Source organism: Macrobrachium rosenbergii, chromosome 50, assembly GCF_040412425.1.
Source record: "Macrobrachium rosenbergii isolate ZJJX-2024 chromosome 50, ASM4041242v1, whole genome shotgun sequence".
Lineage (NCBI taxonomy): Eukaryota > Metazoa > Arthropoda > Malacostraca > Decapoda > Palaemonidae > Macrobrachium > Macrobrachium rosenbergii.
The window spans coordinates 12,852,606-12,876,577 of record NC_089790.1 but is presented as its reverse complement, the minus strand read 5'-3'; the positions used below and the strand labels follow the sequence as shown (position 1 = coordinate 12,876,577).

The 23,972-nt window shown below is 36.9% G+C and overlaps 1 protein-coding gene across 5 annotated transcripts in view; it reads right to left on the bottom strand.

Moving 5' to 3' along the window:
- Positions 1 to 1,388: 1,388 nt before the first annotated feature.
- The window catches only part of LOC136832625 (zinc finger protein 665-like), a 184,673-nt gene continuing 162,089 nt past the window's right edge, over positions 1,389 to 23,972 (bottom strand). For 2 of the 5 annotated variants that reach the window (XM_067093873.1, XM_067093876.1), the window contains 4 exons: positions 7,923 to 9,410; positions 7,026 to 7,193; positions 5,168 to 5,280; positions 1,389 to 2,426 (listed from right to left, as the gene is read on the bottom strand). In XM_067093873.1, the coding sequence (XP_066949974.1) occupies positions 1,542 to 2,426; positions 5,168 to 5,280; positions 7,026 to 7,193; positions 7,923 to 9,174 (2,418 nt within the window). In that variant the 5' untranslated portion in view covers positions 9,175 to 9,410 and the 3' untranslated portion in view covers positions 1,389 to 1,541. Of the gene's footprint in view, positions 2,427 to 5,167; positions 5,281 to 7,025; positions 7,194 to 7,922; positions 9,411 to 13,459; positions 14,251 to 23,972 lie in introns of those variants that run through there. The other 3 variants (XM_067093872.1, XM_067093874.1, XM_067093875.1) reach the window with 3 other exon arrangements.

Here is a 23,972-nt window from a genome sequence, read left to right as displayed (position 1 = left end):
ACCTTTAAAAAAGTAAGGTGTTGGCATCCAGTCTTCAAGAACCAACAGCATGTTTCAGGTAAGTGTGTGAGATAAAAGTCATGGGGATGTTTTGCATTTGCTCATTCTTTTGAAGTTGCAAAAATTCTGTTTAATGAATACAGCACCTTGGCTGTTTTCCTTGGAAAAAGGAAGACTAACTCCCTATATCCTTGTCTGAATCTGAATTTCTTTTGGAGAGTTTCTTAAAAGGCCTCTGCTGGCACTTAATGTCTTTATCTAGTAAAACCACAGCTGAGCTTGACCCCATGAAAATGCACATCCAGAAAATTTCACAGTGCACTGGAATTATTTCTGTAATAATATGTTGAAAAACAGATGAAAAATTAAATAAGTAATCACTGAATAATAAGGTAACTCTGGACATGGAAAAGCCAAAATCTCAGGAAGACTGATAAACTAACCAGCCAACAGACACACAAGAGATACAGTTTTCTTGCCAGAGAGGAGAAGTAAGTTGTCTTCTACTTTTTTTGTTAATGCAAGCAGATGCACTAATAAGCTTTTTTAAAAGCAATGGTTTTATGGATGCAACTATTCACTGTTGAGAAAATTTCTTTGTTGAGAAAATTCAGTCTCCACTAATAAATTAAATACATATCATACATACATGAACATGCTTTTCAACTCTACAAAGCACTAGTTTTAAATATGAATCTTTTATAAATGATCAATTCTACTCAAAAGATTTTGCTGTATAATTAACATTCTCTATAATGAAGAATTTGGGTTATGATGAATGTTTATCATTAGAAGTGCTGCAAAAATATATCTCTTAACTCTCAGTTTCCTTGTTAATTAAGAAAATAAAAATCATTAAGACACGAAGGCATAACAACCCATTTACATGTGTAATGATTTTTTCATCTATAGCCACACATACAGATCACTGAAATATACTTATGAATTTCTCTCATTCAGAATTAAAATAAAAATGCTAAAGAAAACACTTTCTAGGATTACTGTGCTCTTAAAGCTAAACATTATAATATCAGCTTTATCCTTTCCTGGATATTTCCTAGAAATAGTTAACCAGAGGCCTTGAAAAATTACATTACAGCCACTTCCACTGCCAATTATTTTAGTGTATCTGTAAAACACACCAGCACATTTTACTGATGGCTAGGTGCCAAAGATTGGCCCTTGTGTACACAAATTTAGTAAATAAGCTACAGAGTATGCTGTTGATTACTGGACTATCTCCAATGCAATATTACACAGAAACACAATGCTTGATTCCAAGTATCTACAAAGAATTAAACCACCAAACTGAAGAAAATCATACTGAATGCATATCAATATACTATACCTTTATTTAACTAAAATAAGCTGCCAATTAAAATCCAAGAAACATGTTGGTCAATTTATTAAAGTATATTTTTAGCACATACAACAATAAATTTCATCTTCCAGGCAAGGTTTCATTCAAAACCACAAAAACAAGTCTATACAATCACTATACAGTACTTATATACATAATTTAGGAGATCAAATAAATGCATTTATTTCCAAGACTTATATTTTTCAATAAAGTCATCCATGGTATGGTTTAGTGCCTTTATGAGAGCCATTTGTTTTTCAGGAGGATTTATGAGATTCAACATTTTTTTTACATACGCACTGTAACTGTTGGCCAGGTTCATATCTTCACTATCAAACAGTTTCTTAGTTGCTGACACTATCCTTGGTTTCACATCATCTCCCTGTGAGATTGATTTAGTACTTAGAACTTCTTGCTTTTTGCCTTTGGCTGTAACTTTAATAACACTAAGCACAGAACGATTAGATTTTATTTCCTTAAGATAGACATTTTTTGGACTAATTACTTCTGTGGGTGTAGTCTTCATGTTAGTTTTCAAAGATGAATTGGCAGCACTACTCTTTTGCAATGTAACCACATATGAAGAAGCTTTGGCAATTAATGACTTTTCATTGGTGCTCCCTACACTAACAATAGGAGTTTTACTAGGGCTAGATGTGCTAATAGTTATAACTTTACTGGGACTACCTGAGCTCCCAGTGAAAAAGTCTCTGTCATTCACTGTAATAGATTCCTTGATATTAGAGGAATTAATGGAAGGTACCTGCTCAGCTAGTTTAGGCAATGGTGATGGGGGATTGGAGAGAGACGAAGGAGACAGGGAACTCTGGAGTGAATCAATATCTCTCAGAGGTGAAACTGGGGCTGCAGCATCAAAGTTAATGTCTTGAGGGTGAGTGTCAAAGTCATGACATGCTTTGTCCACATCATCATCTGAATTATTCTTTTCCTGTTTTGTAGTGACCCTGACAGTGGTGATCCCAGCTTGTGATTCACTGCATTTTGTAACTTCCAGAACAGCAGTATCAAAAAATTCTGGATCTTCCATTTCAATATTCTCTTGTTTCTTTAAGAAAAAAAAAAAAAAAAAATTGGAGCATCATTATTCAATTGTCCACATGAATCAATACCGCATAATATGTCTCAGTTAATTACTGTGTTAGAAGCAATATCAATTATCCACATATATTTAGAACCTTTTGCATAGTGAGAGCTAAAATGACAAAACATCTATAACAAATTCTGTTACATAAATACAAACCTTTAGATAGAGTAAACTAATTTAATGTACTCTGATTTGTGGAATGCACACTTTACTAAAAAAAAAATTGTGAGACTTAACATTCTCTCAATTTAAAGGACTAATTCCTAGGATCTTACCTAGCTAGGTAAGAAAAACTACACTTACTTATCAGAGAATGGTTCATGATATGACCAAACTAAAAGGGAGATAAAGAACTTGCATAATTACAGAAAGTATATTTTTCAATAATAAAATTGACTTTTCCAATAAAACCCCATTACGTTTACAATATGGTCTACTTGTGCATCCATGCATATCCCAGACACCCCATGCTAAAATAGCACCAGAACAGAGAGAAGCAATGACGTAAACTGCACCCAAACGTTAGGACCAAGACCATGTGAATGCAGAATCATCCTCCCTTTATCTAAAATAACAGGCTTCTGGACTAAAGCTAAGAATCCTAACCCAAGGATGGCTCCCACTGGATTCTGAAGAGCCAACCTTTGAGGGCTCTTCTACCAAACGGCAGACATCATCCACAACTCTTACAAATGAGCTTAAAATGCAAACCCCTCCTCAACCATGATCCCTTCTACCATTCCTCTAAACAGTAAATTCTGATAAATGTGGAAATGTCCATGCTATTTACATCAAATGCTGTAGTACAGTTCTTGTTACCAGCTCTTGCACTGACTAGTCTAAGAAGTTGGATAGCAGCAACATGGAAAGCTAATAAATATGAGAGACTGAAGTAATAATGAGATGAATGAGAAAAAGAGTAGACATAATTACTGTAGTAAAACATGGGGAATCTCTTTTCACTGGCACAAGAGTTCTCTCTCGGGCCACACAGCTTCAACAGAGAACATTCCATGGTGAAGCCTTGTGACTTCAAAAGTGCATTCTTTCATTAAAGGATTACACTGACAGACTGATTTTGTGGTTAGGATATAAAAAATTAATACTGTAGTAACAACAGCACAAAAACATCAGCTGTCACGTCCTGGCTAAGCTACCAAGGATCAACAGAACCATAACAGCAATGAGGTTGGTAAGGGTGGTTCAGTGGCCAGGTTACACTATCGAATACTAACATCTGAAGTGGGAAGCCAAGGGCTATAACTGCACATCTTGCACATAAGGGCCGGAAGTCAGAGACTCAAGCTGCCAGGTCTCTATGATTAAGAAGTTATGATACCATGCTCTATCTTCTGGCCATGCTTGGAACTTTTATTATTATCATTACTCCCTACTTTGCATGACAAAAAAGGTCCACTAAGAAATTCTGCCAATCATTTCTTTCCTGCAATTTATCTTCCAGAAATCTTCAGCCTCCCTTCTCATATTTCTTATCTAAGTAAGTTTGGATCTTTCAACTCTTTCTGGTGCCTACAGGAGACCAAATGCTGCCATCAGGCACTATTCTCCCATGGATTATGCAAAGGACATGGTGAAACCATCTCCATCTCCCTATCATCATTTCTACCTCTATTGTGCCATCTGACTCCTAATATTTTTCTTAAGTATACCTTAGTTTAACCAGACCACTGAGCTGATTTTACATGGCTAAGAGCCAATTGGTTACCTAGCAATGGGACCTACAGCTTATTGTGGAATCCGAACCACATTATATCGAGAAATGAATTTCTATTCCAACCACATTATATCGAGAAATGAATTTCTATCACCAGAAATAAATTTCTCTAATTCTTCACTGGCCGGCCGGAGACTTGAACTCAGGTCTAGCCGAGTGCTAGCCAAGAACTCTACCGTCTCGTCCAACGAGGAACTTAATATTTTTCCTAAAAATTTATTTTCAAACATACATAATCTTTTAGATATGGTTACATGGTCATGCCAAGATTCATGTCCATATATTAATACAGTGATGATTTTATAATACAAAACATTAAGTAAACTGTAATAAAAGAAAAGGCAACTAGGGTTTTAGAAAATATCAGTTACTTCATTCTTTTTACCAATTAGTACATGAATTTCACTTCATGATCAGAATTCTCTGAAATGAACTGTATTCATCTGTATATTTTTCTGATACTGTATTATAAAAAGTGAATGGATATGAGCTGATAGGCACTTGCATTCTTGATGACTGTGCAATGGGAGTGGAGATAAAGAAAAATCAATACCTTTGTTTTTAAGAAAACTTAGAAGAAATTTTACCATATGGTAACTCAAGCCATGAAAAATAATACTAGTACATTCACATAAGACAAAGTAAGAATCTTCTGCTGCATCCTTTCACTCCTTAATTTTGCTAAAAATGCAGTATTCATACACCACTTTACTACAGTAATAGAATGAAAAACTGGTAAAGAGTAAAAACCAAACATAATGCTCATAGTTCAACCAAATGCACAACAGACAGTGCTAACCAAGTAACAGAAATCATTCCCATGGCTGTTTCAGTTGTTGGTTAACTGTAAAAAAGAAATATAATGGTTAACCTGTCATTACCAGGAGAGTAAGGGCATTTGTAAATCAATGGTTTCTACTTCTTCTGAGGTAAATTTCCATCACACACAAACCATAAAAATACATACCACCTTCACTACACTTTGCATAACTGTGCTCATATTGCCTTTCCTCTCATTTTCTTTTATTTCTGGTGAAAGCAGAAGGTCCTCCTGGTTTGGAAAAGCCTCCAACATGGCAACTGCAACAGAATGAAGAGATTATCACTGAAATGTATATCCTGAGATAAATCAACTGTTTCTATTCCATACACATAAAATGAGGCATAACATTATTCATGGGATACTTTTGTCCTTGTTTGGATCATTACAGTTGGTAAAAATAAAGGAAAATAAGATCGCTGTTTTGAAAATATATCTGAATAGTAACTTACAGCATAACATCATTAGCCTTTACCCTGATGACCCTAAAGAGAGGACTTCTTGTGATTCCCATCTTTAGCAGTCCAAAGACCAAGAAGGAGAAAAAGTAGGAGAGTGAAAACACAAGTGCTACTCTGTAAATGCATTAGTCCACTAATTATCAAGCATTTGACAAACCACTGATTTATAATTCATTTAACTAAATCACTGAGTTTATAATTCATTTAGCTCTCTAGTGATCAGTAATAATTCTCTAGAATACAAACCCAAGTCTTGGTGTAAAAACAAATTAATGTTCTGTATGAACTATGCATTATTACAATTAAAAAGCGGTGAACCTGTGGACTAATAAAACTTGTAAAAAGAAAACAGGTTGCTAGAGCAACAGAAACAAAAGATCATTTGTTATTCAAACATCCCTGACACACTGAACAACACAATAATAATAATACAGTAATCACCAACACACAAATAATAGCACAGTAAGACAATTAACACAAGTTCCAAAAACCATGTTGAGTTCTGTGATCATATCAGCAGCAAAGATGTCTAGACTTTTCAGCAACTGAAGAAAAGGTGGTGGATTACTGCTACTTGCCTACCTTCCACCATTAACTACCTAATTACCAAGCTTTCAACAACTCGACCAGTTGTCGCCAAAGGTATGTCTACATAAAAAAACAAAGGTTTGCACTCTTCCAAGAGCAAATGTAACACCAGTTTCAATTTACACACTGTCTTTTTTCCATTGCTACCCTAAGACCACTTCCAAGTAATGGTCTTGAAGTGTAATCACACTCAAAGCATATAGCTTCAAAGATTTTTCTAAGTGGATTCTCTGTATGGAAATCTGTGACATTACATCAACAGAATGAAATTCTATAGGAATTTTTTTCAACATAGTAGGCCTCAACTGAGTACTCTGGTCAATAAAAAAATATGAATTCCAAAACATCACCAGCCTAGTCTTGAAGGGTCATTTTAGTCAAGAGATAGCTGATTTCCTAGGACACCTTCTAAATTTAATAAACTAGTCAATAATGCTGTTGCTGCATGCAGTCACTCTAGATCCACCGCAAAAGACACTGAATTACCAAAGTTTTCAATGTAGATCAAAAGACCTCATTTCCCTAGGTGTAAATACTTGCTTTTTAAGCTACAGAGTTGCAACAAGTACAATATATTCAAGGATATAAACTGATGTACCATGAAAATACAAAATACACATACATTTTTAATTATAAACAATAAACCTGGTGCATAAAAAATCTACACACTGGTTAAGTGATAGCTACTGGTGGCATCAACATTTGCAAAAAGTTAACAAAACTCTTACAAAAAATCTTCCTTCACTGTAATTTGATGAAAACTAATATATATTACACAACTGAGTACAAGATGACATAAATACTGGAATTAAGATAATTTAGTGAAGGAAAGTCTCATCACTCACCAATTACAATTTCATTATTCTAAGCACCTGTTTGATATTCAGTTCATGGGCTCTTAACCTGTCTGCACAAGTATAACCAAGAGGTTTGTAACTCATACTGACATATATTACCTTCAGGAATATTCACTTTCTTGTCTACTGCATCCTCCTCTACCAGAACTGGCAGCTCTGGTGGCTGTGTTGCATGGTTTTCATCAATATCATCTTTGTTATCTGTTTGGCCGAGTGCAATACCCATTGTTTCTGCATTTTTACGACATTCCTCTTCTCTCTCAGCCACTGAAAAAGCTAATATTGAATAATCTTTTCCTAATGAAAAGAGGTACAACTAACATGAGACACACCAAGTTCTTAGCAAAACATTACACTGCACTGTGCTTGTGAATAAAAGAGAGGTCTAATAGTTTATATCAGAATAATTAAAATTTTCTCAAAATAACTTTAATCTACAGTAATGATTTTTATGTTCTTTAAAACTTCTAAATCTCAATATATCTCAATACAGTAATTCATAACTGCAAAATTAACTAATATTGATATATAATGACTACAATTCTAAATACTTAGTGACACAAAGTGAACAAAACAAATACACTGCTTATTATCACTGTCAAGAAAGTCATGTCTGCTTCAGTATAACACCCTTAATCATTTACAGTGCTGTATAACAGATGTTCGAAAACAGTATGACTGTATTTTTAAAAACCCCTCAGTTTACATATATACCTAAAGTCAGGCCAACAGCTCCATGGGAACATGTAAAAAGAACAATTAAACCCTCATTTGACCATATACCCTTCTGGGTAGCACCTCCGGTGGCAAAAATGGTAATTTATTCATTCTACTGTCCTGTCACAGGCAATAAACCAATAAATAGCATTTTGCAGGAATGCATGCAGTCAGTCTGTTGTATGACAAACTGACTGAACAAAAAAGATCATACAACAATACAAAATTACTAATAAAATTTTCTTAGGGATAAATACTGTTAATAGCTTAAATACTTACCACTGTGCTTGTAAAGATGACTTTTAAATACATTAAGGCTTTTAAACTCAATGTCGCAGAGACCACACTTGGCTCCAACAGCAACAATGTGATGTGTGACGTGATTCTTTGGATCAATCCCTCCAATAAGTTTCACACCACAGAGATTGCACTCTGCTCTGCTGTGTAGTTTCATGTGTGATCGAATTCCACTTGAATAGGCAAACCGTTTACCACATATATGGCAATCATAGGGTTTTTCTCCTGTGTGCAGACGCATATGGCTAATACAACCAGACCTCCTCGTAAATTTCTTGCCACACACTGAACATGCAAATGGCTTCTCACCTGTATGGGTTCTCATGTGAATTTCCAAAGAGAGTTTTGCTGTGTAAGACTTCCCACATACATTACATGTTGGTCTACCTTCACTTTCTGAGTGTGATAACATGTGGCTCTGAAGTGCACTTTTATGAAGAAACTGTCTACTACAAATGTTACACCGAAACGGCTTTTCTTCTGTGTGAAGTCTCATGTGTTTTCTGACTTTTGCATTATTTGTGAACAGGAGACCACAAATATTACACCGGTGGGGCCAGTCATCTTGGTGCTGTTCTCTAACGTGTGAAGTTAGTTCATTTTCTTTCATAAAGTTCATGCCACACATGATACACTCCCTAATCATGTGTTTCCTTGAATGACAAACCATCACACTTCGGTGAGCAAACTTCTTCCCACATACAAAACACTTGTAAGGCTGAACCCCAGTGTGCATTCTCGAGTGACTGTTGTAACTGCTCTTCCGGGAAAAAGTCTTTTCACAAACGGAACACTTATACGGCTTCTCACCCGTATGCAAGCGCATGTGTGTTTTTAAGCTATGCCTCTCAGTGAAGAGGTTCCCACAGACTTCACATTTCCATCGTTTTTCCCCCGTATGGGTTACCATATGTGAGCGCAGTTCTCCTTTCCTCTTGAAGCATCGACCACAGAGGTTGCATTCATGAGGTCTCTCACTTGAATGCATGATCATATGACTCTTCAAGAGGGGTTTGCTTGTGAAAGTCTTGCCACAAGTGGTGCACTTTTGGTGAGTGTGTGTCAAGACATGGTTTGTAAGATTGCTTTTGCTAGCAAACGTCATTCCACACGTTTCACATTCAAAGGGACGCTCTCCTGTGTGCAACTTCATGTGACTCTTGCATGTGCTTTTGCGTGAAAATTCTTTCAGACACACTGCACACTGATATATGTTCTGGACCCTTTCCTCCATCTTGATGTTTAAATAGTGGCTTAGTCAAACTCAAGTATCTTTAGCTTTTTTAAGCTATCTTTTTAGTGGCACCTAAAAAATGCAATATAAATTGTTTGAAACGGTAAATGATAATGCATTACTGAAAAACCTTATCCTGTACATGGTTGAAAGTGTGCCCTTTCACTCTCCTAGGACTATCAACCACTGTCTGTAAAAGAGGCATAAAACACAGTTGATGTGCACATCCATTTAACCTGAAGGAAGAAAAATTACACATTAGAATATATGTATATAGTACAGTTAGCTGGGTATTCAAAGGCTTGATTATTTGTAGATATGACATACTTTAAAACTACTGTAATCTGTAAACCAGAGCTTATGTATTATCCTACATTCTTCAACGTGAGCTGGTAATGATCATTAAAACTTATGAAAAAATGTGGTTAATTTGAGGTAGATAAGTGAGTTCAGATGGTTGTACAGAAAGATAAAAAGCTCCAGAAAATAAAGGAGATGAAGTACAATGTTCTACAGGTGGAACTTGAAGAAAAGCCCATAGCTGCATGATGGAGTACTGAGAGGTTAAACAGCATGAATGAAGAAAGGTAAAAGTAAAAGTCTATAAAGTGGGTACAGCTTGGGACCAAAAGGATGCTGCAAACACCCTTTAGCATTACCTACAGTTCACCATATAAGGTGCACTTGTGAGGTCCAGATCTGTCACCAGGACCCTCAGGGCATCCTCCCTTCAAAACAAAATGATCCTCTCTGATCTCCCTGCTCACAGAGAAAGATGGGAGGAAGGATCACTTGGAGTTGAACACTGCTGCTTCAGCTGTCAGGGAAGCAAGGGCAGAGGGGATTACTTGTGCACGATGAACATATTAAAATACAACAGATGGCTAAGAAGACACCAAAACCAAGCTGGCTGACAGACAAGATCACCTAGGTGCTTTGTATGCTGCTTGGGGATGAAATCTGTCTTCAATCCCCAGGTTGCAACAATAAGTGGGTAGGCAATCTCTGTTCTGGAGTATAGCTGCACCTCTGAAGATGCTAGAAACAAACCAGTCAACTATGTAATGCTGCACACACTTACCACTCAAATGTGTCCAAGCTGAAAGCAAGGATGGATGTTCTCATGAACAACCATTCACCAGTCTAAAGCTTAGGGCTTTAAACTTGTAAACACTCCTGTTGCAGACAAAGCAGTGGTACTCCATGGGTCTTACACCAGTTGCTTCAGTGCACTACATGGGTCTTATACCAGTTGCTTCAGTGCCCACTCATAGGACCATGGTACACAATCAGTAACAGCCAGTACAGGTTGATGCATCCTGAGGACCTGTATCCAGAAAGAAGTTCAAAGTCATGGTCAAGTGACCCATATGGCTCCCGAAGTTTGAACGTCCAAGTATGCATATTGTAATAACAACATAAACCTGGGACTGGTAGTGAGCCACAGGCTGAGTGGGGAGCAACGTGACTGAAGGAAAGTGGATTGTCCTGAACTAGTGAGTACCAAGCTGAGACCTGTCACAGGCAAACCCCATCTGTGTGCACACTGACCATAAATGCACTGAAGGAAAGGGTAGCACTACCTCAACCAGGTTTGTTTCAGGTGAAACATGGATGGAAGTGCCAGGAGCAATTCATTTGTCCACTAGAAAGGAGACTGGGACAGGGTACTCAGTGAACTCAGTAAAATCCCTGCCTGCCATCCATGAATGGACCTAACACCATCACTTCCCAGAACCTGGGAAGGCCACTCATATGAAGTTCCATGATACTTCTACGGGGTCTTCTTGTACATCTTATTCATATAGGAGAAAGATGAAGGAGAAGATGAGGAAGATGAGAAAGTGTTCGGCAACGAAGATGACTAAGGAAAATGCTTGGGAGCTCCTCCCTGCCCCTGGCTCAAGTCTTTCTTTCCTCATATCAGGATAGCTGGTCTAGCCTAGACTTGTCATCATTATCATAAAAAAAGCCATGGCTGATGCTACTAGGGCATCTCCCACAGTAGTGCATAAGTGGCTTGTTTGATTGCTGGATAGCAGGGATCCCTCTGATCTGCATATGAGACTGCTGACTTGATCCAAAGCACCACAAACAAGTCGCAGTCACAGCAGTTAGATAACTGTCACATCCTGAGTGAACCATAAAGAAAGCTCCATCAACGACAGGTTCAACAAATGGACAACGGTTACTCCAAGATCATTAAGCTCACAATGAGGCAAACAATCTCAGTTGCAGATCTCTTGAAGGTGTTCTGAAAGAAGGAAAAACTTCTGGTTTTAAACAGGTTCCCTAAAGCAAGTGTCGGATTCTCTTCTTGAAGGGGAAGCTGAAAAACTAACTGCCCTGGTAACACTCTTGAACTGTGGGCATGAACAACTGGAACCAACAGTGGAGAGAGAGAGAGAGAGAGAGAGAGAGAGAGAGAGAGAGAGAGAGAGAGAGAGAGAGAGAGAGAGAGAGAGAGAGAGAGAGAGAGAGAAATAATTTGCAGGCAGTTGTAACCACTATGAATTGTAGTCCACCAGCCAATAAACTTTTGTACTATAATGATTCTTAGGTTATCTCATACACTCTTGGAATCATGGTTAATATTCCATGAACTACTACATGACTGGTCAAGACCAAACTCAATGCTGCAAACATATTCATGTGTGCTATAAGGCATGAGCATACCAAGGCTTGAGAGAATTGGTACATCTCTTGTGGATGCCAAGCATGGTTCAGTGCCATGCTCAGACCAAACAAGAGGGTAACAGTGACTCAACCCAGCGAGCTTCAGGAGAAGACTATGATGACTGGCAAATGATCAGTACCACTGGCACCAGCTGAATATGGCAACCAGAGGATAACCTATTAATGGCACATAGTTCTGACTTGGATATCCATCCTGTGAAGCTCCTTGTGTTCAGTGAAAAGTGATCTAGTACAGACCGCAGGAGTGCAGGTATAGAGCTATTATTTGCGAGCAACTCCACGGTCTGTGGCAAACCACAAGTAAACCATGGTGCGACATGATTACATACAAGCATATCATCCTTGCACCCACAAGCACTGTAAGAGGAAGCCTGTCACACGTGAAACCACTGTCTGTGTACTGTACACACAGTCCAAGGACTATTTATGCATAAAATGCAAGGGTGGAGCTACCTCAACCAAAGGTGAAGAGCTACTGCACTCGCCAAATGGAAAGCCATTTCTTCTGAGAGGAATTCGCTCTTGGTATTCGTATACAGTACAGGGACCGACTGGCACCAAGTGTGCTAACCAGGCAAGCAAGTTAGCACACTTACCCCCAAGTACACGCTTTGGTCCAGGTATCATGCACATACACCATGCTTGGGGTAATGCTGGTTTTACCAAGTGTTAGGAGATGGTGGAAAGTTAAGATGGAAGAAAGAGAATATGAACAAAGTTAAGATGGAAGAAAGAGAATATGAACAAAGAATATGAACAAAGTTAAGATGGAAGAAAGAGAATATGAACAGAGTTATAGTAAAAGGAATGAAAGGGGTTGCAACCAAGTGCCAAAGGGATGCTGTAAGGAACCTTAAGCAATGTCTACAGTGCACCGCATGAGGTGTACTGATGGCACTACCAAGGTAAAATTGAAGACTACTACCGTGCCCCTCTGGCTTGGCAGTCAGCAGTTTATGAGCAATATGGGTGCTGTGTTTAGCACCAGTCCCTTGAGGATAAATGTAAAAACATAAACCAAAGACAGTCAATATCGTAAACATAAAAAAAGAAAAAAATTAAACAAAAACATAAAAGGCAGTAAGTACCCTGGTTGGCAACTGGAGGGAACCAGGTGACGACAGTAGTAGTCTTCAGTTTTACCTAATCGACAGACCAGAGAAGAGGTTAGTAACAGAATTAGTTAGCCCAGGAAGGTAGCTGGGTGTATGCAATAGACTGGGAAGAGGCATGGAGTGTCTATGGTAGTCAAGGTAGAAATGTACAAAGGAAATGTTGAGCTGAATTAAATATCTGAATATAGAATTTAGGCTAAAGGCCAAGCCCTGGAACCAATGAGGTAATTCAGCACCTAAGTTAATAGACATAAAAAGTTTAAAAGGTGTAACATGAGGAAAACCTCACAGCTGCACTTTGAATCAATTGTTAGGAGAAGGTGGAAAGTAAGATGGAAGAAAGAATTTGAAAGGAGGTACAGTACAAGGTACAAAAGGGGTTGCAGTTAGGGGATGAAGGCACGCTGCACAGAACCGTAAGTAATGCCTACAGTGCACTGCATAAGGTGCACTGATGGCACAACTCCACTTACATTGAGGAATTGTTGAGCCATCCCCTCTTCAGTAAAGCCTACAGCCTAATTTAGGTTAGGATTTATCCCTATACTGTAATTAAATTGGACATTGCAGCTTTTCATTTCTTTTACACCTTATAATATTCTTTACTATAAAAAAGACGTACATATGGCAAGTAGATGTATAATATCTTTTACTATAAAAACACGATGTACACATAGCAAATAGATGGGAGCTTTTTGCTATCCCTATAGGGTAAATTAGCCTGCGTTCGATAACAGACCCCGGTAGTTCTTAGTGATATACTATACTCAAGGGAGCATACTGGTTGCTGTGATCAGAAAGTCTGGGTCAATATTGTGTAAAGTAGGCTAATTAGTTATGTTCGTTTCGTTCTGCATACCGGGACTTAACCTAAGGACAAGAGTACTCCTAGTCAAACTGGTCCAACCTGAGGTACACCTTTCGTATAAACATTCACACCTGATGTACACTTTTCATATAAACATTTACATCCACTAGAAGTAAAACCTGTCAGTAAACACGAACGGCCAGGATTTGAAAATAGTATATATTTAATGGGTTTAACCATTCGAAACCACATTCATTTACAAAATGCATATCATAACAGCTGATCGATCAAGTTTACAATCGTATCTGATTGTAAATAAACTCTTGGTGTGACAGGAACTTACAAACTAAGCAAGCACTATAACTAACAGATACACTTAATAACACGACTATGTTGTTGTTGGATGATACGCCAGCAGATTCAATGTAAAACAAAGGAAGCGCGATTATACATTCTATTTCATAGATACCCAACAGCTGGTTATGAATTTCCTGTGACAAACGATTGTTTTTGTAACATTTCTCTCAGTAACATAATCAACGTTAGAGGACATGCATAACTTTCAAGGGTAGTGTTTAAGTAAAGCAAATGCAGTGACAATTTATGACAGGATTAAGAACAAATGGTTCTCAAAATTCTTCTTCGTTTAACGTGCTTTTTCCCATTTTTTATGGGGTAAGCACGATGCCTTCTTTTGAAGGGTTTTGATTTGGCGTTGGGGTAGACAGAATACAAGAAGCCAATAGAGATATTCAGTCCTATGCCAATGGTCGAGTTGAAAAGTTTTTTTATTATTATTATTAATACTTACGCTAGAAGAGACAGGGCTGAATGGTACATAACTTGAAAGGGTTAATGTTGGTTTGAGAATGCTTATGAAAGTGTCTATTTGGAAACGTAAGGATAATATTAAGTAGCTAAAGAATGGAAAGACACTGCAAGTTGATGGGATTAAATAATCAAGCTACTGCGGCACGGTGAAGGCGTGATTGAGTGGCTGACCAAAGTGTATAATTCTCCTTTATAGATAGCAGGCAGAAGTTGTAAGGATGAACTGTTTGCGTTGTATATGTTATGTAACAGATCAGAGTGTTTTGAGATGTTTTGGTCAAGTGGAAAGACGGGAAGATGGTAGGATCGTGAAAAGAGTGTCTAGTTTGGATGTGTTAGGAGGGAGGAAGAGAAGAAGACTTAGTGCTGGATAGATTGAGGTGGATTAGTTCTCGAACGGAAGTGTCGTAATTTTAACATTATAAAGCATTGTTTAGGATCAAATTCTTTATCCAATATCTAATGATTTACATCTCATGATTTACTCTTTGACAAGCACAAGAACTCTACATGTCATCTGCGAAGGATGCAGGAAGCCAGGTCTAAAGACCTTGGCAGGAAGTTTTTGTTGTTATTAGCGTACGCATATCTAATTTGTGTTGGTTCGAACAGAAGCAAAACAACGACATGGAAGTTATATTTCCCTAGGCATTACAGGTGTCCATAGGCTACATGAGTAGAAAGAGCATTTCCAATTTCCAAAGTGAGTGCTAGAGGAACGATGGCATAGAAGTACAGGATGAAAATTTCGAAAATAAAGATCTTAATAGAGATGAGCGGGGCAGAAATAAAGGATCATGTCCAGATTAGCGAACCCACTCGGAGCAGGGTTCGCTGTTTTATAGACATGAACACTTCGGTACCAGACATTTGATCCCCAAGGGGCTAGTACTAAACAAGGCGAAATACATTTGACCCCCGGGGTGCTGGTACTAAACACGGCGAAACAGAGTAGATGAATCACTGTTTCGCCGTGTTTAGTACCAGCCCTCACGTGGATATTGGGGTCGCTGTTCTTGACATGATGTTGGGTTCGCTAATCTTGACATGATCTGAAATAAATATGTTTCTACAGATAACTTTTTTCTTTTATCTAAAATATCCAATGTCCAATATACATTACTCTTTGGCTACAATATTGTGTTTAGGAGCACTTCCATGTACCAATATTCTACAAATTTAGATACACAGCAGCGCTTAATAATCAACTAATACAGATCTTATTTACTGTTGTACAAAACGTTCAGCGTACAATAATCACACTACATTTATAACAGTAGTCTTTAATTTGCATCACAGAAATTAATCAACATTCACCTTAAGAACTCAAAGTGTTGGGTATAACCTTTTTTAATGGCTACACAGACACATGGACATACAATTGGAATATAATCTCACAGAAAATAGACAACAGTGAATCTATCAACTATAAGAGTGGCGCAGTGTAATAAGGTGCCAAGCGCCGTTTTTTAAAAATGATAAAACGCATTTAAAGTTTGCCAACTATGAAAACGCTTATAAAAGAAAAACCAGCCAAACGATTTCTATGAATCATACCTCATTTTAAAGGAAATTTATTCGCCTATTACATATGCAAAAATCATTATAGTATGTTTTGTCATTTAGCGGCCAAACCACAAAAGTGAGGTAATGTAAGATTGTAAAGTGTTAATGAACACAATGAAAATGTTTTCATACGGCAATTAAAGCATGTTTTGTGAAAACAACCTAAAATATTTATCCTAATAATGCTCTAAAATTATTATTATAACATATCTGAGTAAAATTTCCATGAAAATATTATAAAACAAAAACAATTACCGTACCAAAAACAGACTACATTACAGAGTATTAATAACATGATGTAGCAGTGAGAACTCGCTAAGGGCGAAATTTCCCTTTGTTTTGCATGGATTTTCGAACCTTTTGCCAGTAACATAAGGGGACAAAAGTGTGTGTACAGGATAGTGCTGTACTTTTAGCTGCTCGCTCACAATAAAAAAACCAGTTCGGCCGCGGTGGCGCTTGCCACCTTGTTACGCCGCGCCCCTCATAAGAAAACTGAACCTATTTCAAAAAGCAATAATCATAAATACAATGGTACTTTCAAAACTTTGTTACATAGCACATACCTTACCGCCATCAAAAGTAAACATAACAAAAATAAATGCAAATATTTTTCATTATATCTGGAAGGGATGTTACAACCCAATATGCAGGAATACATGATGTCTACATAAGACCGGAGGAGGGTTAGGTGTAATAAATGTCAACTACAAGGCCTTGGCAATTTTTGTCAACTCAGGTATTAAAGATTTTCTAAAGGGATTTGGACTTTACTCTTATCGGTGTCAAATGAGACTGAGTTATTTACTTCCTTCTAAACATTTGGAAACTGCGCCTTATCTTACTCCAAGTTACTACTCTGTCGCCATTGAGATGTGTACAAGACTAACAACTAAATCGCTGTATACATAAAGCGCTACTTCCAGACTGTAGACCAAAAGTTGAAAGTCCCTTTCCCTTGCTAAACTGGAAAATAATTTGGGAAAATGTCAGCTTACCTTTTATTAATCATAACGAACACGACCTAATATTCTGATAAACATATGAGATTTTAACAACAAGTGAAAGACAGAATTCTCAGACTGAAGGAGGATGGTTTGTGCTAACATTGTAAAATGAGAGAAAAGGTACTTCACATGTTTTATTTCTGTCCCCGAATAGAAATAGCAGTTAATTATATGAAAAGAGTGCTATTCAGTGTTGCAAACATAAATAAGGAGAGATTTCTGAATATGATGCTGTCTGACATCCATTGGATCTAAGTCAAAGAAGGACAGAGATGCAGCAGTTATAATCATGACGGGATATATACAGTAGGCTATATGGGATTTTAATGGCTAGATACAAAAAAATTAAATGAAAGCGAGACCATTGAATATATTAAAGGGATGTGGAACCGTGATAAATGGTTAATAAAAACAAGATATGGGAGTAATTTTTGTAATTTTTTTTCCCAGCAAAATATACTTCCTATACTTTCTAATGTGACTAACAGTACAGTTATTATGGTGTTTTACTATGTTACATAATTAACTGAGGCTGACTACAGTTCTGATTGAACAAGAAGGTGGAAATGGCAACCTTTGGTTTATATATAAAAAAATATTGTTGTTGATGTAAGTCTTGTTTTGAATGGCTTGTACTGTGAAATGTATCATTGTATTTAGTATATTTATGCGATTAGTCAGTGTAATTATGTAATTGGTTGAGGGGATGAAACTGTTTTCTCCGTCACTGATTTAACTGGCTCTGTTTTTGTATTCTTTGGAAATAGCATAACAACAGCTAAGAATTGTGTGTATATATTGCTATATTTTTGTGTACCATGTGCCAGCATTTGTTTGGATGAATTTGTACATAATTGTAACACTTAAAAGTTATTAAAATTCCTGTATGTAAACATAAAAAAACTACCAAATGACCTGCTTAACTTTGTCATCATTATCAGTGCTATTGAGATTATATGTAATATATTGTATATTGTATATACAGATACTGCTGTTTTCATAATAAATATTGTATATACAGATACTGTTGTTTTCATAATAAAAGATAACAAAAAAATAATATTTGGACTAACCGACGTAGTGATAAGGGGAATGGCATCGTACACAAATGAGGCGGCATTTTTCTAAAAAAAAAAAAAAACAAATTCCTTAGATTTTCTTAAGAAAACCTTACAAAGCTTCTTTTCATATGTACTGCGCAAAACCCATCTACCATAATTAAGTTTACTCTTAAGATACAGAATCAAATCAGACAACGACATCTTTTTCACTTTACCCACCCACACTGCATGCCAGTAACCTCAATAAAACTAGGGCACTGCTTTCATCTAGTTTCGATGTACAGTGGAAATTAAACGTTAAAATCTTCGCGGAAATTAAACGTTAAAATCTTCATAAAGTCATCCGGATTCATACGACAAATCTCAAACAACACTTTTGAGTTAGTGATCATTCGCCATCCTTTACAGATTTCACGAACTATAAAATATGGCAAATCACATGTCACAACAGATATACAAACGATCGTACCGTAGAGTTCCGTAACCTTTTCTGAAACCTGCACATGCAGAATATTCTCTCATATTAAAATGTACTTGTGATTTGTAGAAAGCACCACGGTTCTAAGATTGTGCATAGATTTGTGATACGAATATATAACGGGTAATTTTTCAAAAATGTTTTTCAAATACCTACTTGCAACATATTAAAGATGTGATGTGTCACATTCATTAGAACCATGCACCTTTAACCTATTTGCAACATACTGAAGATAAAATGCGTCACATTCATCAACACCATGCATCTTTAACTGCCACACGACCACGAACTTCTCGATCTCGATTTCCCTTTTGTTGTTCTTTCAAATTTTTTTTTTTTTTACTGGGGTTATATGCGCACTTCAATTACAACTTTGAACACGCATAATTGCGAGGACCGCAAGGTCAACTTTAAAAAAGAATAAGAATTAATATTAAGATGTAATTATGAACGAATGAATATAAAATTTAGGCAAAAGGCCTAGAGCCGGACCTATGAGGTCGGTCATTCAGCGCTGAGGAGGAAACTGAGAGTAAAAAGGTTTGAAAGGTGTAACAAGAGGAGAATCTCGCAGTTGCACTATGAAACAATTAAGAGAGGGTGGAAAGTAAGACGGAAACAAGAAAATATGAATGGAGGTACAGTATATACATGTCGAGTTTAGTTACACATTTACTTGAAATAAACAAGTCCTGGCCTGAGCAAGGTAATTTTAAGAATTTTTCTTTTTGAGGCTGAAATACATGACATCTCCTGGCCACATTTCACGTGGCATTGCAATCTGAGGTACATTAAAAATTAAAGGGCATTTCTATGAGGAAAAGAGGCTGATATAAGTAATCATAATTAGGATAATTTCAATGAATTTCTTACGAGTATTAAAAGAAACAGCTTATGTTACGCTATATTATGCAAGTTTGTACAGAGTGGGACTACCCTTGACTCATGTGTCAGATCGAATGTGGCAGTGCTTATCGTCTAGTTTTCATCTGAAGCCACCTCTTATTTCGGGGGATTGATGAACGCCGACGCTACCACAATATCAGTCAACGATGGTGTAGGTTTGGCGGTACAGATGTCATCAAGATGAGGAGGCTAACTGCCATGAGAACTGGCGCAGTCTGTGGAACATTACAGTGAAGAAATACCCAACTCGAGAACGTTCACCTGACTTTTCTCACACAGAAGTGGGTCGTTCATTATTTCGGGGAAATGGCATAGATAAAGAGCACTTCGATTCCTAGTAAACAAATTCTACACGAATTTCTCGAGCTTAAATAATTCGCTAATGTCCCAAAATGAATTGCTTGTGTTATACGTTTAAAAATATAAAATAAACTGCTGCGTTACGTTGCCCCAACCCCCCAATAATAATACGCTGACAGCAAAGTACATAATATTCTTGTGGTCACGTACCACACGGCATCATGCTCGGTCCAATACCTGTACGTTACTGTCCTTGTAATGTCCTTGCCACGCGGGGAATGCTCCCTTAACTGACGCGTTACGATGTGCCACAGGGAAAATAAAACGTGTCTGCATATCGTGACCAACTTCGTCTATAATTTTCCAAGACATCTTGCAGAGAACTGAAAAGTATTGGTAGAAATTTACAATATATACAAGGTATATATAATTCGTTTCCTTTACGTTAGACTGATGCCCACACCACCCCATTCCTGTTTCAGTGTTATTTGTACAGTTCATAACTCATGGTATGTAATGTTACCATGTATGTATGTATGTATGTATGTATGTATGTATGTATGTATGTATATATATATATATATATATATATATATATATATATATATATATATATATATATATATATATATATATATAATAGCTATTCATCTCTTTATTTTTCCAGTGATTTACGTATTGAGTCTATTTCTATCAACAGTCTACATCATTCCAATTTTTCCCCTATGTTCTGTTTTTTTTCTTTTTAACTAGAACCGTTCTATCCAGCGGAAACATTCTAGTCAAGTGAATGACGATAAAATAAAAATAGCGTCTCTTCATTTGTGAGAAAGTCTTCATAAACAACGCATAAGTTCAGACGCTGCAAGTACATATTTCGTAACCAACTCCACTGACAAATAAAAATGGCCAAGATAAAAAGGTCCCGGCACAACATCTGTTAAAATTCCCATGCTATGTAGCAAAACACCAGTGAGTCTTCTAAAACTCTTATATGTTTGATGTGAATCCCAAATATTACTCCCAACTTGCCCTCTTCCTAGAAATAGCTCACACGCAGATAAGAGAGAGAAAGAGCTATAAACACAATGAGAAGTGCCATTATAATATTTTTTGTTAAACTAGAGAGAGAGAGAGAGAGAGAGAGAGAGAGAGAGAGAGAGAGAGAGAGAGAGAGAGAGAGAGAGGACTAAAATCACGATGAGAAATGCCTTTATATTTGATTTTAAAACTGACAACCATTTAACATTTCATTTGTTATCATTATTCATCAAAATGAGCAGTTATTCATAATGAACAAGCCAATTCAACCATTAATTTGCAAAGAAAGCTTCCACAGGATCGAAAGCCCGCATGTGAGTAAGAGACAACGGCGGGCAGGAAATCAAGAAAGAATACCGGGACATAAATAATCAAACAAGTAAATATGAGTACATACATAAATACCAAATGTCCCAATGCAGAAATAATACAGCCTTCTTAGAATTTACCGATTAGTGCATTGATGATCACTGTTGGGAATGGGGAAACAACCACTTCGCGGATCTCATTATTAATGCCAAGCTGCAACCCTGGTTGGAAAAGCCAAAATGCTAAGAAGACCTTGTGCTCCTCTACGGAAAAACAAATACGGATAACTAGAATAAAAGAGATGAAACAATAATAAAATAACACTCACGTGATCCTGCCAAAACATTCATTAAGACAAAGTTTGACATTATGGAGTTTCAATAACGGCACGATTCATAATAATTTGGTCACGGAACAAACTTCCGTAGAACTGTGCGGCATTGAACCTTACCAAGAATGTTAGAATTAACTGGTGGTTTAGTGCTGTATGTACAATGGGCTAATTGAACAATGGTGCCGCAGATTAATAACATAAGAATGTATCAATTTTATGAAACTCAAGTCTGTATCCAATAACACAACCTGGAAGCAATATACAGTTTTTTTTGTGTGTGTGCAAACGAAGAGATAGGCAGGACATGTTTCCCAAAAGTTAATTTGCAGATAAGAATGACATCTTGAGTTTTTACAGGAGTTGCATGTAGTTAAAGAAACATTGTCAATAAAAAGATCTGAGTGGGAGGATCCTCGACCTATTAGCGACTATACTTTAAGTTTCGTTAAGGTTAACTTCAATGCTTTTAATTTGCACCAAGTACTCTTTTTAGCAAAATGAATCTGCAACAACAGGTCTACACTCAGGAGATGGGATCAACGAAGATAATGTAGTTTTATCTGTATGAGTAACCAGCTTTTTTTTTTTTCTGGGCCAAACAACAAAATTGTATGTATATAATACACTCATGTAGTCACCACAGTGTCTGCAATCTATTTGTTTAAAGTTCAATGATAATTCTAAGAGGTGTTAATTCAACTCCTGTCCATTCAATCTGAAAACCTGGGCACCACAATTAGCATTGTCAAAAGAAGACCTAAAGACAAAAACAATCACACGAACTTCATACACAGACCATGGCAAAAGACCTATAACTTGTCATCATAATCATCTTATTTGGACATATATACTGCAATGTCTCAGTATGTCACATGCTAAGGGGTTAAAATACATAGCCATATTTCAGGATTGTATCACCAAATGAACATTTTTCTTTTTGTTAAATGCTCTACTATAGACTACTGGCTTAATATGCTACGATGTACCGTTTTGAGAAACAACTTTATGCTATTATATATATTGTTTACCTCTGGTTTTTTAAGGTAGCATATGCATGTTCATGCGAACTCTAGACATGGTATCAATGATTCAAATGATACGCTGGCAATATACTCTCAGCACATCAAAGCTGTGATTAAATAGAGTTCAACTATATCTCACTCCGCCGTAAGTTCAAATGCTGTTGCAATACCATAAAAATTTAATTCAAAACTGAGAGACCAAAAACTCACCCAAAAGAACAATATGAAATAGCACCATGTTTAGATAAAAACCTAGCTTATGAAAGCCATCTGTCTTCATTATGATCACCGTCAGAGAGGATAGAGCTCTTTCAAGCCGCTATAACTGGAGAATATAAAAGGAAACTTGCCCAAGTTAAGACGAACAAGCAATGATACGAATGTCACTGACGGCAGAGTTTTATAAAAAAAAAAAAAAAAACTGATAAAAACGAGACCCCGTAGGCCTGCTCCATTTGAATAGGGCTCACCTTCTCAATAATAATAATAATAATAATAATAATAATAATAATAATAATAATAATAATAATAATAATAATAATAATAAAATGGATCCTGTATCTGGAAAAGCAGGGGAAGGGCAGAGAGCGTCTCGGTGTATCCGAGGGATTAAAGAAGCCAAGACAAAGAGATAAGGTGTAAAATTTCGATTCCAGGGTCAAAGGGAACAGGAATTCGGGGTCAAGTTTTTTTTTTTTATCAAAGGCTGGAATACTGAGGTTTTCACGTCTGTTCCGTGCACATGCATATATAAAAACATACTGAGTGTGTGTGTGTGTGAGATAGCAAAGAATTCGAAAGGTAGCGCCAGGAATGTTTTCGTGAATTTCTTACTCAAAAGTGTAAACCGAAGGAATGTCATCCTTTCAAAAGGAAAAAAAAAGTTCATTTCATAACCCTCGAAATTAAATAAGCTAAGAGTTTAACTGACCGTATCCAAAACAATGAATGTGACCGAACTGCTACGAAAAATCACCTCGAAAGAGAAAGATGAGGCAATTGTATCGCCAGTTAATAGTTCTGATTCAGGCAATCTCAGCGAAAAGTTACGTTATGGGACTTTTATTAGAATAATAATGAAAAAACAAGTAAAAAATACGCCGAAGTTTCTTTGGCGCAATCGAGTTTTCTGTACAGCGTATAATCACGGCCACCGAAAATAGATATATCTTTCGGCGGTCTCGTTATAATGCCGTCTGAGCCGCGCCCCATGAAACTTTAACCACTTTAACTGAAGCTAGAGGGCTGCAATTTGGTATGTTTGATGATTGGAGGTTGGATGATCAACATACCAATTTGTAGCCCTCTAGCCTCCGTAGTTTT